Here is a 19,117-nt window from a genome sequence, read left to right on the forward strand (position 1 = left end):
ACTGAAAATAATTCTGCTAGATTAGTGTAAAAAAACTACAGCTACCAAAAGTAGAAACACATCTGAAATAACAGCTAATCTTGGTTAGTTGTCAATTGTGAGTTTTAGAACCAAAGCATGTTAGGTAAAGGGAGAGACTGTGTACATGTTAAAAAGAAGGCAAAGAAAAGTCATCATCACTTAGGGCTGAGTCACCCACTCCCTGAGGGAAAGGAGAGAGGCACCGCAGGCCAGCAGGTGGTTTTGTTTTTAATTTACTGCAATTTGGAATTGAGTTCAAGACTTCCTGCACACCACAGCAGGTGCTCTTCCTTAAAGTTACATTCCCAGCCCACAGCCATTTATTTTAATGAAGGTCCATGTTCTTAAAGCATTCCAGGAAGTAGATAAAGATGAGCTAAAGTCATCTTATTGAGCATTTGCAGACGGGAAAGCCTTTGCACCAGAGAATGCCTTATTTTTATAAATTGAAGGCCGTAAGTGAAGTTAGGTAATGATCCACTTCCAGTCGGACGGAGACCTCTCTCACTATGGCTGTGACTCAAAGATGTTGGTTCTTCTGCTGTTTTCTTCATGCCTGCCTTTAGATCTCATATGTTGCTGGTTTGCTTTGGAACATCACTTCTTCTCTGAAATAAGCCAATGAGGAAGGAAGACCAAAGAGGATAATAGTTTTATACCAACAAGAAGACTCTTATTTGAAACTGTGTAATGGGTGGTTTTTTTTTTTTTCAAGGTTTTGGTACATAAGTTCAAGACATTTTCACAGAATGTACTGCTCTCCTCAGGGTTACAGCGAAACTTCCCATTCAGAGAACATAGAGGATGACATTCTTTCAGAACAATAAAGAAGCAGGAATAGTAAACTTTCATCTACCAGTGTTTTTCCCTCAGGCACTGAGGCTGTCATCATAGAGAAGGGCTGAAAGATCAGACTTCAAACATCACAAGCATTCTTCAGTAGCTACTTCGTTTTCTTAGCAAGTCTGGCAATTAGATCCTTCCATTCTCCCCTCTTCTTTGTGACGTATGTCGGGGTGAGGAGCTGCAGTGGGGATTCTGGCTGTCGTCTAAAGAGGTTTTGACACAGGGCCTCGGTGTTACATATCACGTACATCCCACAGTCATAGCTGTTCTGTTGAGCTGGGGCTTTCTCTTCCACAAAGACCAGTTTGTCTCCTTTGCTCCCTAAGAAAGCCTTCAGTTTCTCAGCTACCTGCTTTGCATGGATTGAGTTGCTCCTGCTATGGGAATCATAATGAAAGAAGCTATTTTTATCTTGGAGATAAACCAACAAACTCCAGTGGGTACCTCCAGCTGCCTGGTTAGAATTATTATTGATGGCTAAAAACACCACTCTTTTGTGGGGAAGATCCAGGGGTTCAAGGAACATGGCAATCTCTGCAGGGCTGCTGGTGCACTTAATGAACTGGGTGACTTCAGGGCTGATGAAGCAGACATGGTCTGAGCAATCATGAAACTGACTATTGGCAAAGTATTCAAAGGCAAACCCAATAATGTGGTCGTTGAGCCAGTTTGGAGGGTCCAATAGTGAGACATCTGATTGTCGCAATAGACTGTCCATATAACTCAAGACCACAGGGTCCATCTTGTATTGAGCAGGGCTTCTCAGAAATTCCAGAAGCTGAAGGAGAGTCAGAAGACAATATTTACTGCTGAATGTGATATTGGGTTATAAATAGTAGCTACTCTTACAGGATTGGGGTAAAAATATGACATATAGTTCTACAGTTTTCAATCAATAATTTCCACCAGTGCTAACACCATAAAACACTAAAGCCGGGCAGTGGTGGCGCACGCCTTTAATCCTAGCACTTGAAGACAAAAGCAGGTAGGTCCCTGAGTTCGAGGCCAGCCTGGTTTACAGAGTGAGTTCCAGGACAGTCAGGGCTACATAGAGAAACCCTGTTTTGAAAAACCAAAATAAAATAAGAAAAGAAAACAAACAAACAAACGAACAAACAAAAAACACTAAAGAAAGTTTAGCTTATATACTAGACATGAATAATTAGAATGAAAATGAAAAATTTCAGAGACAATATAGAATTTTAATTTTATATTTAAATTTAGAGACTGGTTAGAATTATAACTGATGTTTTGCCAAAATCCATAGCAGTAAACACATTCTAACTCTAATGAATATGCACAGTCAGGCGTGGTGGTACATGCCTGTCATCCCTATATTTGGGAGGGAGGGGCAGGAGGACCAGGAGGTCATGGTCAATAGTAGCTACATAGTGAGCTGAGGTCTGCTTGAGCCACATGAGACTGTCTCAAAATGAGAACAATGACCACGAGAGCTTGTCTCAATATGAAAATGCACGATACCCCAACAAATTATTTTTATACTAAAGGTGAATGAAATAGTTTCTATTACAGCACTAATTTTAAACAGCTAAGATAAAGTACTTCTTCCTTCCATAATAGACAGTGACAGTGTGGGGAGTGTTCTTTCTTCAAGAACAGAAAACCATGCCGATAAAAGTAACACAAATGAAACCTATTTCTAATTCTGTCCAGCTCTATGCATAAGTGATGTTTTTGTTTATTTTCCATCTTTCGACTTCAATGGGTGGGATAAAGACTATGTAATTAATTATGTAATTAATGTTCATAATGTCTGTCAGAAGTTCTTTTGACATTGTGATAGATATGGACGTAAGAATCAGGGTTCCTGGCTTGTGGCTTAGTTTTAAAACTGATTTGCTAGTATCATTTTGAGGAATGAATTAAATAGTTTTGTCTTTGTTATTTTTAAAATTTTACATGTATTTACTGTTTGTGTGTATCTGTGTATATTTGGATGTGCATGTCATGATGCTCATGTGGCGCTCAGGGGACAACCTGCAGGAGTTAATTTTCTCCTTCCATCTTGTGGGTTCAGGATATTGAACTCACAGGCTTGCATAGCAAGTGTTTTCTCTTGATAACCTAGATTGTTGACCCACTGTCTTGGTTTTGGTCACCAGTAAAAAGAGCATCTTAAAAAAGAACATTACATAACTCAGAGCTGCAAAGAAGGCCAAATAAGTTCCCTTGAAGATAATTAAAGAGTTTACTTATTTGAGACAGGCTCTTCCTATGTAGACTTGGCTGGTCTGGAACTCACTATGTAGACCTGCTTTGAACTCAAAGAAATCCTTCTGCCTCTGCCTCCTGAATGCTGGGATTAAAGGCATGCATCAAATAAGCCCGGAACTTAAAGAGTTAAAAAGTTGTATATATAATATTCATGCTATCAACTAGATGATACCATAGATACAATCAGAAAATCCAACCAGCACTACAAACCAATTAATGCAAATGGGGCTGGAAACAAAATGTTCATATTCACTTATTTAAATACAGGTTGGTTAACCTAGAGGAAACACAGGCAAGGTATCTCTGGGATTAATATGCATGTGAACAGACTAGGCTGTGCTAACAAAGGCAAATCTGTAGGTGTAGAAGATGGTTTACTTGACCCTACAGACTCAACTGAGGTAGCGGTTAACTGCTGTCCACTGACCTGGCCACTCAGCACTACTTCTAAAACCACAGAACAGAAAAAGGGTCACAGGCAGATTGAAAGAAAAAAAAAACAAAGCATAATATAACAACACAGAATTATGATACCAATCTAACCAATCCTAACCATACATCAATTATATTTACCATTTTTTTATACTTCAAAAAGCCATACAAGTTTGAAATAACCAATTCTATGTAATCAAAACCATACAAAACCGTAAGCAAAGCTGGACAGTGGGGGTGCACACCTCTAGTTCACAGCACTTGGTTGGCAAGGCAGGTGCATCTCTGTGAGTTTGACACCAGCCTGGTCTATAGAACCAGTTTCAGGAAAGCCAAGGCTGCACAGAGAAACCTTGTCTTGATAAACCAAACCAAAACCACAAAAAGACGTATACAAAAAAATACCTTTCAAGAAAAAATATTAAGGTAAAATGAGGAGATTAATGATATCAGTATCTAATAAAGTAAAATGAGGCGATAATGGCAGTCTTATACACACACAGCATGTGATAATCTGAAAAAATTCAAAAACAATATAAGGCTGCTTATGAGAAACTACATGTACTTTTGAATATATAGAATGCCATAAATTAAGAGATTAAAAAGTATTTTGAGGGCTGAAGAGATGGCTCAGCCGTTAAGAGCACTGACTGCTCTTCCAGAGGTAGGTCCTGAGTTCAATTCCCAGCAACCACATGTGGCTCACAACCATCTGTAATGGGATCTGATGTCTTCTTCCAGTGTCTCTGAAGACAGTCACAGTGTATTCATATACATAAAATAAATAAATCTTTTAAAAAATATTTTGAGAGAAAGTCTCTCCTGGTAAGAAACCTTGGCTGGTCTTAAACTTGCTATGTAGATGGGCTGGCCTGAAATTTAGGGCAATCCTCCTTCACTGGCCTTCCAAGTACAAATTAAGTTTTTATTAACAAAGAATCACAGTGCTAGGAGAGCAGCTCAGTGGCAGTCCATCTGCCTGTCATGCACAAGGCCCTGGGTTCTGCCCAGTGCAAAAGCAAGAGAACTGGGGGTGGGGGTGGGGGTGGGGTGGGGCAGGAAGAGGAAAGAATAACTAGAGTTCAGACAAACTGGAGTCAGGAGTGAAGTCAACGAGGCATAGAGCACATGGGTTATGGGTGAGCCACAAATTTGGCTCAAAGCTTTTTGGCAGCTAATCAGAGAGTTAAGTTAAATATTCACAAAGTCCATAAGATAAAAATAAAATGCTTACTCAGGAGATGTAACAGCATCCTTTGTAGTAAAGTCTAATAGTTTTTGTCATTTGTGTTTTGAGGCAGGGTCTAACACTGTAACCTAGGATGGCCTGGAACTTGCTGTGTAGCCCAAGCTGGCTTCTAACTCACAGTGATCCTGTCTTAGCCTCCCTCCGAAGAGTTAATTATCAGCATGAGCTAGCCCTTCAGGCTTTTGATAGATTTTTCTTTTCTCAAGAGATATTCATATAAGAGAACATGTTATCCCATACCTTGCATGCTCTTTATGACAGATGTAACAGTTGAAATTAGATTGATTAGAAAAATGATCCCATTACTGTTAAGGCTGACGACAAATGACAGTGTAGTCAGTTTGTCGGTGCAGACTGGTGGACACTAAGTACTTGAACTTGATATAAGATTTTCTTACTATAAAGGGAATGGCTAGTCACATGTGTCAAGCCAGGATTCCTGGACACAGTCTGCCTTTATACCAGAGGCTCTCAATCTGTGGGTTGCAACCCCTTTGGGAGTTGAATATCAGATATTTTGCATATCAGATATTTACATTATAATTTGTAACAGTAGCAAAATCATAGTTATGAAGTAGCAAAGAAATAATCTTATGGTTGGGGGTCACACAACACGAGGAACTGTATTAAAGGGTCACAGCACTAAGAAGGTTGAGAGCCGCTGTTTTATACCATCAACTAGTACAGCACAGGGGTGAATGTCAGGGTATACAACCTCGGAAATAGCTGAGCGGTTAGCTCTCTACAGCCCCCAGCTTGGTAGCCAGTTACAGATATAAATAAGCCTGTGAAACAAGGATCTGAATAGACAGCTTCCCTCACCTTGGAGGAAGTGACTACAAGACCTCACATGATGTTCAGTCTGTCGCCACCTACCATCTACTCAGCTGCTAACCTGTGTCTGCCTACACTCCATCTAGTCCAGTCACACTCTACATACTTTTACGTTTTATTTCTGTAATGTATGTGTGCTCTGCTGCATATACATCCGCCTGCCTGTCGAGGGCATCAGATCCCCCTATAGATGGTTGTGAGCCACCATGTGGTTGCTGGGAATTGACCCTCTGGAAGAGCAGCCAGCGCTCTTAGCCGCTGAGCCATCTCGCCAGCCTCACACTCTACATACTTAAAGGCATTTTTTCTCTTTATTTACTTACTTACTGGTTTGTTGAAGCAAGGTTTCATGTAGCCTAAGATTGCCCCAAACTCAGGCTGATTCTCCAGCCTTAGCTGGCTTCCCAAGTGAGTCACCATTCCAAGTGAAGCTCAGATTTTATTCAAATAGTTTTTGTGGATAGTTCAATGGGAGAACATTTGCCTAGCATGTACACAGTCCTGTGTCTGATCCCCAGCACCTAAAGATGGGAAAAGTTTTGTGTTTTGTCTGAGTTTTAAAACTCCCAAGTGGGCATTGGACAGATTGTTCAGCAGTTAAGAGTGCTTACAGCTCATAGATATCTTTACCTCCAAGGAGTCTGATGCTTACATCTCTGTACTGTGCACATACAGAGAGACACACACAGACACATGCTGACACATACAGACCTACACAGACAGAAATTTAAAAAGATCAAGTATATAGACTGAAGATTGATTTGACTTCATATAGTATGACCATGATAGTTCAACACCCTGAATTCTAAGGAAAACAGAACTAAACTAGGCTTAGACCAAACCACCCTGGCCAAGAAAAGAACTCCAAACTTTCAACCTAAACATTTGCAGATTTGGTTCTTTTATGTATCAGCTGTGTAAAACAAATTACTTTCATTAAATCACAACGTCCTCTTCTGTAAAGTGTGACTATTAACGCGCAACTTTTATCAGAGAGTATATGTCAGTATAAAATGAAGAAATATCAGTAAGATAAAGATTAAAGCATAAGGTTGTAGTAGATATCTATTATGTAATCAAAAGTTTTACATTCAGAGGATGGGGAGATAGTTCAAAAATATCATTTGAAAATAATTTGATGTTTATAAGTATTAGAGGATCAGGCCTAGTGGGGTCACATGCCTTTAATCCCAGCAGTCAGGAGGCAGAGGGAGAAAGAATCTTTGAGTTCGAGGCCAGCCTAGTCTACAGAGTGAGTTCTAGGACAGGCAGGGCTACACAGAGAAACCTTGTCTTAAAAAAAAAAAAAAAAGAGACTCTTTGTTTCGATTTCCCCCATTTAGATATTTCCTCTTAATGGAACACTAAAGCACTGGAGATTTGTATACGGTATTATGTAAAATTTACCATCAAGTTCTACATAACTCAAGTACAGAGATTAGATTTTATTGAGTCATATATTTTTAATGCCTCACAAACTAAAGGGATTTAAGTGGATATTTTACCTGAGTAAAATAGAGAATTCTAATCTGAAAATTTTTTAGAAACACAAAACTATAACAAAGGAAATTTTCTTGTTTTGTTTTTGTAAGGACCCAGACCAGGGGCCCCATCTCAAGTCCCAATTAGCGCGCACCCAAGGAGACACGAGAGACTGACTTGATGCAATGGCAAAAGGCAGTTTACTAACAAGGGTCCTTGGATCGAAACTCATCCCACGCAGGGGAGAGAATTTCGATGAAGACCCCAGGAAGTTTAGAACTTTTATAGGGGGAGGCACAAGGGGGAAGGGAAAAGTGGGAAATTCTGTCGCGGTTACATATGATTGGATATTTCAAACATCAGCACTTTGCATAAGCAATCATTTTGACAGGCTGGATGGCCCACTACTTTTGACCATGAAGCCTCAGACCTTCTAGGATAAACACCAGGTGGCCCATTACTCACTTGGGCATGTTTAGACTGGTCAAGATATGTCTTTGGTTGTTTCTACATTTCTGGTCACCTCGTCCCTAGAGGGGCTTGATATTTTTATTATGGCTACTCTCAGTAAGCTCAGCAAGCTGTCCTGCGGTCTTTGCCAAGTTGTTTGTGGTCTCTGCTGAGCTGTTTTAATTTTTACCCTTACAGTTTTGAAACAGTGTTTCTCTATGTAACCCTGCTGTCCTGGAACTCACTTTGTAGACCAGGCTGGCCTCAATGTCAGAGATCTGCCTGCCTCTGTCTCTCAAGTACTGGGACTAAAGGCATGCTCCACCATGCTGGGCCTTCACTCTTAACTTATTTAAAAACATTTAAAATTATTATTTAGTGTACATTTGAGGTTATGCATGTCACAGCATGTATATGGAAGTCTGAGGAAGACAACTTTTGGGAGTTGGTTTCTTCTTTCCACCAAGTGAGACTTCTGAGGATTAAACTTGGTCAGGATGGGAGGCAAGTGCTTTTATCTATTGAGCCATCTTCCTTGCCCCTGGTTATGCTTTGGACCAGGGATAGAGATCAGATGATCCTTTGAAATTTATTCTAACACTAACTTTCTATTTGCTATTTCATAGCTAGAAATAGCTATCAATGGCTAAAATAGCATGGGCCAGTCAGGCCTGATGGTTTGGTACAGACCTATAATCCTTGGTGCTTGGAGGCTGGGGCAAGAGGTAAATTAAAGGCCTGCCCTGATTGCAGAGAAAGTTCAAGGCAAGCTTAGACAGTTTAGCAATTTTAATTTTATATAGCTATCTTATATAGCTATAGGCTCCTTGGAATATGAAAAATTAATGTAAGAACAATTTTACATTTAAGACAGTAAGATTATGCAGTAAGATATCTTTTTGTATGTGTGTGGTATGTATGAGTGTATGGGTGTTGTTCATGATCTTGTATGTGTGTACAAGATTTGTGTATGTGTGTAGGTAGAGGTCAAGGTTGGGTGTTTTCCTCCATGGCTTACCACCTATTTTTGAGAGTGGATCTCTCACTGAACTTAGATTCCCCTGACTTGGCTAGCCTGGCTAGCTAGCAAGAATTAGAGATCCTCTTAACTTCTTACCAAGAGGTAGATTGTAGTGTGTGCCACCATGCCTGCTGTTGTACACTGGTGTTAAGGATTTGAACTCAAGTATTTGTGTTTTTGTGTCAGGTGCTTTACTGAACTATCTCTCCAGCCCAAGATGCCATTCTTAATCAGCTTGAGAAGTAAATTGGTCTGTAAGAGTGACAAGATAAAGCTGGACTTCGAATGATTAAAAATAAGTGTTGCAGCTGCTGGGTGTGGTAGCACATGCCTATAATTCTAGCATTGAGGACGCACAGGCAAGAGGATTATGAGTTCAACTCTAGTCTAGGGTCATGATGACTTAGCCCCCCAAAACGTAAGAAAACTTTCAACTGGCAAAAACCTAACGTTAAGATATTACAAGTATTATTTATCTTAGTCACCTTCTCACTGTTGTGATGAGATGGCACGACTAATGAATTTATAGAAGAATTTATTTAGGGTATAGTTTACAAGGGTTAAACCATGACCTCCATGTCATGTCATCATACTTCACAACCATCATGTCAGGGAGCATGGCAACAGAGAGGGAAGCATGGCACTGAGCAATCACTGAGAACTATTTGAGATACAACCACAAGGACAGAGAGCTAACTGGGAATGATATGGACTTTTTAACGTCAAAGTCCCACCCCAGTGACATACCTCCTCCAACAAGGCCCCATTTCCTAACTCTTCTCAGTCTCCCCACAGGGGACCAAGTATTCAAATATTGAACCTATGGGTGCCATTCTCATTCAAACCAATACAACACTAAATAATTTTTATTCTTATAGAAGAGGTCTTCCATGTAAGTAAAAGAAATACATAAACCCAAGACTATAAAGCCGAATGACAGAAATTCCTGCAAAGATGTCAGACAGACATAAAAACATAGCAGAAACAAATCTTTAATGTCAAGTAATAAAGACAGATAATATTTGCTATATATATAAACTATGTATCCACAATATTTATAAGAAAATAGTTCTTAAAAAGAAAAAATGAAAAGGCAAAAAAATTAACAAATCAGATATGTTATAAAGATACAATAGAGAAAAAAAATAAAACTAAGAAAATGCTAGTAGGCTTTCCAATTTCATCACTGAAGAGAATGGGGTTGAAACACAGGGCCAGGTGGGATGATTCAGCATTTAAGAGGGCTGACTGCTCTGCTAGAGGACCTGGGTTGGATACCCAGTACCCACAAGGCAGCTTAGAAACATCTGGAACTCCTGTTCCAGGGGACCTGACACTCTCTGCTTGCTTCTGAGGGCACTACATGCACCTAGTACACAGACATGCAGGCAAAACATCTGTATACACAAAACAAAAAATAAATCTATTTTTTTTCAAGTTGGGGGTGATAGTTTACACTATAGGGAGAAACATATATACTACTAACAATCTCTAATATAAGGAAAATGTGTAAGGAAACTGCACTGCTCGAAGAATTGTAATTCTTTTGGAAAAGAACTTTAAGCAGTAGCTATTGAACTTTTAAAGTGTATCCATCCTTAAGACCAGCAATTCTACACTGAAGGATTTCTCCTAGAGAAAGGTACACCAATGTAAATAAGAGAATGTTTGTAGTTAAGCTGACTGCCCGTGCCTGTAATCCCAAATGTGAGGTCAGTACAGGCAGGCAATTCAGGAAACTTTCAAGACAAGACCAAAACAAAAGCCTGGGATACAGTGCAGTGGTCAAGTATCTGTAAAGCATGCACAGGGCACGAAATCCAGTTTTAAGCACTGATGTGCACGTACACATACACGCACATGTGCGTGCACAGACAAACACAATATGCTATGAACCATGAATGGAATTTTATTCGCCACTTAGCATTTTGACTTCAAGAGTACAATTTATGATCATCATGCTTTTCCTTGCCTTTAATGTAAACATAGTATGTATAAAGTCCTATGAAATCCTTCGTTGGGGGTCCAGACCTCATTTAGCCTAGACTGGCCTTGAATTTGCAAAATGGCTTAAGATGACCTTGAGCTCATCCTCTTGCTGTTCCTCTTAAGTGATAGCATTATAGTCACATGCCATCATGCCTGGAACTTTTTTTTTCCTTTGAGATAGGGTTTCTCCATGTATTCCTGGTTGCCTTAGACTCACTAGGTAACCAGGCTGACCTTGAACCTATAGAGATTAAAGGTGTGCACCACCATGCCTGAGATATCTTTTAATGTTATTTTTCTGTGAAATTCAAAGCCTAGCAGTGAAGAGATAACTAATTACTGGAGTTACACAGCGCATGGCAGGGCCTTAGTAAATAGCTCGTGGATAGTAGAAATCATGTTTTTGTGTTGAAATCAGGAAATATGGACTCTAACGGGATCTAGTCATGATATCTAGAAATTTCTGCCTTAGCAATTTGTCTTTAAATGATAATGGTCTGGAGGTACAGGTAAGAGGATCAGGAATTCAAGGTCAGCTTCAGCTAATAGTGAATTCAAGGCTGGGCGATGGTGGCGCACGCCTTTAATCCCAGCACTTGGGAGGCAGAGGCAGAGGCAGGCTGATTTCTGAGTTCGAGGCCAGTCTGGTCTACAGAGTGAGTTCCAGGACAGCCAGGGCTACACAGAGAAACCCTGTCTCGAAAAACAAAACAAAACAAAACAACAACAACAACAAAAACCAAAGATATTAACAACAGTTTCTTGATCAGATTGCATCTATACATGTGTGCATACTTGTTGAACTTGAAGTCAGGACACCTGTTTCTCATCTACAGCCATACTACCCTACACAAGCCAGATCTCATCTGATTTCACAGAAGGATCAAACCTAGTTATTACTAAGATGGGAGAACACTTCTCTTCTTGCCAATCCTTTCAACCCCTAAAATGAGTAAAACTCATTAACAAAAAGATCTTCAAGGCCCAGATAACCATCTCCTTCAGACAATGAGTGCACCAACTTACTGCTCAAATCCGAGTTGGTCCCCAAATTATGTGCTTACTAAACATGAGTGTGGGGTTTCAGAACGACTAATCAGAGTGAGTAAAGTTCCTGCACGTCCAGAGTCAGGTTCTCTGAGAAGCCATCTTCTTTAGCATAACTTGCTTGTACTAACTTTTCATCACAGAAACTCAAGCTCTGTAAAGTGTTAGGTTCTGCTATCCATCCCCTTTGTGAAGTGGGGGATGGGAACAAGACTGATACTGGAAATAACACTAAAAGCTAGTAAAGCTTTCTAAGAATTTCATTACTTACAGAAAAATCTCTGTAAGGTCCTTTCTCTAACTTCCAATTAAATGGCTACCCCTTCCATAATTATCTGTTATAAAGGTACTATATCATACTTTGGACACCGAGAAACCCTCAGTTGTCTCAATTATAGCTATTATCTTGAGAATCTGTATTATAGGTTCAAAGTCCTACCTTCTCTGGTGGCCAATGAATAAAACTCAGAGTGGTCTGATAAACTTAGTTCTTTCAAAACAGAGGCTTGGGAATTTCTACCTTTAGCCCCTTTTCTCACAAGTGTTTTTCTAGCAACTTTTAAGTTTACATTAACAACCAAACTAAATAACTCAAAATAGCTAGCCCTACTTAATATATGATTCAACCTTCGTCCAATACGAAGTGTAAGTGGCTGGTTGGTGGAGGTTGTCTGGTTTGTTGTTGTTTGTTTGTTCATTTGTTTTGTTTTTTATTGTTTTTTTTTTTTCTGGTGGTTGGTTATGTTTGTTTTTAAGGCAGAGTCTTGTTTGTATCCCAGACTAGTCTTTGTTGTTGTTGTTGTTGTTGGGTTTCTCTGTGTAGTCCTGGCTGTCCTGTTAATATCTTTGAACATGTGGTTAGGTTTTTGCTTTATACAAGTACTAACAATACTAAAGAACTAATAATACTAAAGGCTGGGCTTACCTCTCGGTTACATAAGATACCAGCTGATGCATACTGGGGATGGATGTGCTTTTTCCAATCTAGGTTTTTGTTGTTGTTTTGAGATAGAGCCTCAAGATCTTTGGGACCCTCCCGATTTACCCTCTTAAGTGCTGGGAGTATGGACATTCAATACTCTATTGAGACTCAAGGGTCAACTCACATTTTCAAAATTAGTTTATTAGCTAGGTAGTCATTTGATTTCTACCTCACCACCCAAGACAGGGTCTTGATATGTATCCCTGTTTGTCTTGAACTTGCTATGTAGATCAGACTGGCCTTGAACTCAAGAGATCTGCCTACCTTTGCCTCCTCAGTGCTGGGATCAAAAGTCTTGCCACCACACCAACTCTTACCTTCTCTTTTTGACAACTAACCTAGGCATTATTCTGCATTAACTTTTCCAAATAGAACTCGAGTCATATTCTTCCAAAACTTCAACATCTCATTATCTTCCATATATATATATATTTTTTTCTTTTTTTTCGAGACAGGGTTTGTCTGTGTAGCCCTGGCTGTCCTGGAACTCACTCTGTAGACCAGGCTGGCCTCGAACTCAGAAATCCGCCTGCCTCTGCCTCCCAAGTGCTGGGATTAAAGGTGTGCGCCACCACCGCCCGGCCCATATATATTTTCTAACAATAGCTCCAACTTACCTTCCTGAACTATTTTCTAGAATTGCAATTACACATATATGCACCCAAATGGTTATTGCCAATGAAGGTTTCGGCTATTAGGGAACAGAAAAGTAACCACTTCTCTATCCTGTCCTCAACTTTTTCCTTAAATTCAGATCTAGTATGCCATATTTTTGCTTAAAACTATTACACTGGGGAATTTTGAAACTGGGGATCCATAGAGCAGGGCATGATTAAAATTCAAAGGTTTTAAGAACATGGATTGGGGGAAAAAAAAGTACCTTTATTTACGATTCATCCTGGCTTAAATTTAGCATTTTCTTCAATAATTGTAGGCAATCACTGAGGTATTAACAGTCTTTGTCACTAAAAATCTGATATGTTCACATCATATTAAAGTTGTTGCAGGTTAGCTCAATATAATTTATATTCATTACTCTTTTGACATTATATAATTAGGCCTGTTGTTACATGCTACTTAATGTGCAAAGAAGTACATCTGTAACTACGCTACATATTCTAAGGCGTTTAAGTATTTAACATTGGTTTCTTACTTCTATGCATTTTATTGTATATGTTTAAGTCAATTTTCTGAGGTCAGGTTGACAGACCAAACTTCCAAAGGCTTCTAGACTGTAAGAGGTGAAGAGCTTCTTGTCATTTATACTTATAAACTGCTTAGAGTAAATAATTTAAGTCCTGTAACATGGATTTCAAGGCTCCTCGTAATATATTCATATTTTATCATCTTCATCGTTCTCCCACCCCTACTCTTCCTTCATGGTATGTTCTAGCCTTATCAGACAACACTCTTATCTGGAGGCGGATAGACAGGTTTTTTTGGATTAACCCTAGTTAGCATAGAGTAGCTATGCTTTCTTCGCCTTTACCTCATACAACTTCTTTCTGATTGTCAAGTGAATTATTCTTTTTTTAAAAGCCTGTTTCCCCCAGTATTGTGCTACTGTAAGAGGGCTGTGTTTTAAACATCTTTATGTCTTTCTCTTGAATTAATAAATGAGCAAGACACTGAGAACTGTCAAGGCAGAGTGTACAGGAACATCTGGGGGAGTGGATGTTGGGCGTAGAATCTCCTAATTGGCTCATCTCTGTTTTGGGGGAGGGAATAAAAATGTAGATGGTTTTGAGCTCTGAGCCAGGACATATAGCTTATAAATCGGGGTTACCAGGAAGAGGAAGGGTTCATAACGGGTGTGGATCTGATTAGGAGGGAGCTGGGAAGCAGAAGTGGTAGCCGATGCAAAGAGGATCTGAAAGCTAATGGTCTTTGCCTCCTAGGCTACTAGGCAACTCATTTGAGTCTCCGTTGCAAAGCCCAAAAGCAAGAGCTAAACCAGAAAGCAGCTGGGGCTAGAGGCCAGCGGCAGAGCACCGCCTCGAATGCACAAAGACAAGGTGCAAACTTGCTGCCTACGTGCCTCCCTCCTCTCCCACGCACGTGAGGAGGCAGCAGTGGCTTCCCTTCTCAGTTCCCAGAGCAGTTATTTCATTCTTTCAATATTCTGCTCAGGCTTCTCTTCTCATAGTCAATTCTTTGTGGTGAAAGGATTCCAACTTTTAAGGTTGCGAAACCAACTCCCTCAGCGTCTAGCCTGTTCCCACCACTCCGTCACTCCATTCTGTGCAGCTGGATGGACTCTACCCTTAACAGGAGTCACCTAGTGAGCTACAGTTTATTGGAGGGGAGGGTCAATAATATTAGTTTTACTTAAAAAAAAAAAGCAGCCCAGGTGATTGTAATGAACAGACAGGCTCGTGTTCTCCTGCTGTTCTTCTCTTCCTCTCCTCATCCTTCAGTCATTCACTTTCAGGTTCCATGGCTCACCCTTCACTCACCCCTCACGCCCCCACCTCCCCAAGTCAGGACTGACCAAGAGCCCAGAATCTAGTGCTTGCTCTGCTCACTGAGCTAAACTACTCTATTCTTTGAGGCAGAGTTTCAGTATGTATCCCCTGCTAACCTGAAACTCTCTATGCAGACCAGGCTGGCTTGCCTCTGCTCCCGAATGTAGAAATTATAGGCGTGTACCACTATATCTGCCCCCCCCCCTTTAAAATTGGCTCAGACTGTCTTCCCATTTGGCAACCTAGCTGCCTTATTCTTTCAGGAGCTAGCTAACAGGCCAGCCAACCCAGGCAATCTTTAAAAACAGCTTTTGCTCCTGCATCTGGGTCTTCATTTCTTTTACTCATTATAGTAACTTTTCCCCCTTTGTGATCAAGATTTTGTTATGTACTCCAGGTTGGCCTTAAACTCACTCGCCACATAGTCTGGTTGTTTCAAACGGAAGTCTACCTGCGCGATTTTTACTAGGTATATATGTCAATCCTTTTGCTTTTTACTCTTCTGTCACATGTTTTTGTACTAGGCATTTTCTACTTCTCCCATTTTCTTTCTGACCAGTTACGGCTCACCAGGGTTTTAACACGAGCTCTCCACAGGCCTGAAAGTCATTTGGGAAAAGTCCTCTTCTGCAATCAAGGGTCCCTAGTTTGTGTTCAGATCATCCCGTGTTATTTTACTGTGTTACCATTGCGGATTCTTTGTTTCCTACATCACAGCGCTTCGAAATGCGGGTATTATTTAATTTTCTTCTAATATTCTGGGTTTTACAGCATAGAAAACAATTCAGTGAAAAGTCTGTGGAATGAATGGAAAGAAATACTTGGACACGGGGGCGGGAACGAGTGGGGGAGGGGCGTGCGTGTGTGGAAAGGGGGCGGCGCTGAGAATCCAGCCGCAGAATGGGGAAGGGGCTCGGATACGCTAAGAGACTGCGTGGACCGCAAAGCGATCCACTGCTTCCACAAACTGAGACAAACCCAAGGAGGGAGGAGGCTTCTTACCTATTCCTCAGGCCTCACCAACCCAACCAGCCTTCAGGGATCTCTGTACTGGCCGGAAAGTGAGACCTAAGGTCGTAAACCCAGAGTTTGCCTCTCCAACCTTACGACGTTTCTATCTAGCAGTCGAGAATCTAACGCGGTGTTCTCAGCACGGCCGTAAAGTGAAGAAGGAATGGGGAGGCGGGGCCCTTCGGAGGGTGGCGGAAACTGGGCGTGTCCGCGCAAGCGCGCGCAGCACGCTCCAGCGGCGTCACGTGCGGGGGCGGGGCCGGGCGGGGCTGTCCGGGGCTTGGCAGCAGGGGGCGTGGGAGGTGAGTGCGCGCGCGCCTGCTCGGCTGCCGCTGCTGCTGCTGGAGAGTCGCGCGGGGCGGGGCCGCGGAGCGGAGTCGGGGGCGCGCAGGCCCAAGCGGACTGGGGACGCGGAGGCAGTTGGCGGTGGCTGTCGGAAAGTCCTGGCAGGACGGGGAGGGACTGCGGCGGACGTACCGGTCCCACGGGCAAAAGCAGAGACCGCGGTTTAAGGCGGCCGTTCCAACGCGTGCTCTCTGGGCGGGGTGCGGCGGGGGATGTGCCTGCCCAGGCCGGGCGGAGTCTCTCTGACAGGGCGGGGGATGCGCGGCCGCCGCTCTCTCGGACCCTGAGGCGGCTGGGCCCACCCTCGCGGAACCAGCCTACCCCGCGGCGGTCTCGGCCTCTGCTTTCTCCGGCCTGACCCTGGAAACCGAGGTGGGGAAGCGGCTACCGCCGAAGAGGAAGGGGCTGCGGTGGCCACCGCGGCGCAGCCAGAGGTAAGACCCGCCCCAGCACCCAGCGGCCCAGCCGCCTGGCCTGGCCCGGCCCACGTCTCCCGCTCGGCTCTTTGGCTCCGGGAGGGCTGCCCCGCCCCGCCCCGGCGGAGACGCCCCGCCAGCAGCTCTGCCCCTAAAGCCTAGCGAACGCCGGAATACGGCCCGGATTCCACCCCCAGACTCTACTCTCTCATACCTTTCATTGACCAGACAGCATTCTGCCCACCAGCAGCCGCGGCGGTTCTGTCACTGGCCCCCTTCCACCTCCTGCTAGAACCCCCTTTAGACTCTCTTAGGATTCTGATTGGAGCCTCTAGAGACACCGTTACGTCTGAGCGGATCCTAGTCCGGGAGCCAAGGCCACTACTGCTTCCTAATCCATTGCTAGGTCCCAGATCTTTGGATCTCCCACGAGTCATCGATACCCGAGCCTTCACAGGGACCCTCACGAAGCTTACTTCCAGTCTGGTTTGCTAGGATTCTCCCCTACTCATACAAGCTTTCAGATAGCCCCAATGTCTTGATGCTCTTACCTAGTAGATCTCCGGTCAACCCTTCAAATCACCATCAGAGTGCTGGATCGCCCCCCTGCTCTGGTGTAGCTTCTCTAGAAGACCTCGTCTTAAGCAAACCTTGTTACCTGTTTTCTACCCAATCGGGATCTTTGGTTGAAAAGAAATTTCCAGGAAAACTTGAAGGGGTTATTTACTTAGTCCAGTGTATTCACTTTATTGGATTTTAAGGAGTCAGACTGAGACCCATGTTTGGAGCCTCAGGGCTGGATGCTGAAAGGGAAAGAGAGGAAAGAGTGTGGAAGCCCAGAGAGGGAGGGTATGTGTGCTGTAACAAGGGTAAGCTGCTTGCTCCTCATCTTGTCTCTTCAGTAGAACGAAAGAACCAGTCAAAATCTTGACACTTCTGGGGCTTCTGTCAAGATTAAGTTGCATTACACCAATGATGATATGTAATTCTTCATATAGTATTTGTCTCGATACTTTGTTGATTTATACAGATACATAGGTTTTTAGAGAAGTTTTGGATTTACTGTTTTTGAACTTGTTAGAAAAACAGCATTTATAGCTGTTCTTAATCCCTGGAGATTAATGTTTTTAGTATTTTTTTTTTTACCACCCATTGCTGCTGTCTTCTCCAAGGACCAGGCATAAATGTCATTCAGTGTTGAAGTCATTATTAACAGCTTTCTTTTTTTTTTTTTTTTTTTGGTTTTTTGAGACAGGGTTTCTCTGTATAGTCCTGGCTGTCCTGGAACTCACTCTGTAGACCAGGCTGGCCTCGAACTCAGAAATCCGCCTGCCTCTGCCTCCCGAGTGCTGGGATTAAAGGCGTGCGCCACCACCGCCCGGCCTATTAACAGCTTTCTTAGTAGTAGTAAAATATTGAATAAAATATTTGTTGAAATTATACTCCTGAGATGTCAAGAAGGAAACGTAATGTTAAGTGTATAATTTTAATGTTTATGTAAGGGTGGGGGATAATATTTTTGTAGCTAGTACTTAAGTGTTTTTTTCCTTCAGTTTTTGTGTCTACGAGTGTGTGTAATATAGGGAGAAAAAACAATTTACGTTATAGGTATTAATGAGACACAGTTTAGAAGTCAAACGGTCAGAAGAATAGTGTAGTAAAAAATTTCTTTTTCTCTCGTCTCCAGCCATTCATTTTCTATTCTTCAGCTTCTGTAACTGGTATGATGTGATATTCCCAGCATTTATAAACTTATATCTGCTTACATTTTAAAGACACACAAACTATACACAAATGGCTTCATTTTCACATAATACTGCTAAGTCTTAGAGATCATTCAGCAATAGTATTCATGGAATACTATTCCTCACTTAATGGTTCGGTAGTATTCCATTTTGATGGACTTGGATTTATTTTCAGTCCTTTTTCTAAAAATTACTGCAAGCTTTTATTCTAAATGTATCAGATATTATATATATGTATATATGATTTTCATGATTTGAAAAAAAACCTGATAATTCTTTTTTGTATTGAACCTATACAAAGAAGTTTATCTAAAGTAAACTTCTCATGGACTCTCTTGAGCTACAACTGTGTGACTACTTTTGATAGTAATTATATTTATCAGATAAATTATTAAAGGATTTGAAGCGAGGGACCAAAATGTTCAGATGTGGATTTTTAAGAGTCACTTTAGAGCAGATTAAAAGTAGAATAAAGCTAAAGCTAGAAATACGTTAGAAGAGTGATAGTGGTTCTGAATTTGGATATTGGTAGTTGACAAGTCTTGGT

The 19,117-nt window shown here is 41.7% G+C and overlaps 2 protein-coding genes across 8 annotated transcripts in view; one reads left to right on the plus strand and one right to left on the minus strand.

The window, feature by feature from the left end:
- Positions 1–711: 711 nt before the first annotated feature.
- Senp8 (SUMO peptidase family member, NEDD8 specific) lies at positions 712–16,104 on the minus strand. Its single transcript, XM_028774581.1, has 2 exons — positions 16,056–16,104; positions 712–1,645 (listed from the first exon to the last, which is right to left on the minus strand). The coding sequence occupies exon 2, from the start codon at positions 1,607–1,609 to the stop codon at positions 965–967; it is 645 nt and encodes a 214-aa protein (XP_028630414.1). The 5' UTR covers positions 1,610–1,645; positions 16,056–16,104; the 3' UTR covers positions 712–964.
- Positions 16,105–16,739: 635 nt separating this feature from the next.
- Myo9a (myosin IXA) overlaps positions 16,740–19,117 on the plus strand; it is a 188,361-nt gene continuing 185,983 nt past the window's right edge. For 6 of the 7 annotated variants that reach the window (XM_028774384.1, XM_028774386.1, XM_028774390.1 and 3 more), the window contains exon 1: positions 16,740–16,843. The gene's annotated coding sequence lies outside the window, so the exon portion shown is untranslated. The remainder of the gene's footprint in view (positions 16,844–19,117) is intronic. The other variant, XM_028774385.1, reaches the window with a different exon arrangement.

The sequence above is a fragment of the Grammomys surdaster genome, unplaced genomic scaffold (genome assembly GCF_004785775.1).
Source record: "Grammomys surdaster isolate TR1022 unplaced genomic scaffold, NIH_TR_1.0 241, whole genome shotgun sequence".
Classification (NCBI taxonomy): domain Eukaryota; kingdom Metazoa; phylum Chordata; class Mammalia; order Rodentia; family Muridae; genus Grammomys; species Grammomys surdaster.

What these genes read in the sequence shown, in the direction of transcription:
- Senp8 (XM_028774581.1), bottom strand. Translation starts at nt 1,609, where the DNA reads ATGGACCCTGTGGTCTTGAGTTATATGGACAGTCTATTGCGACAATCA.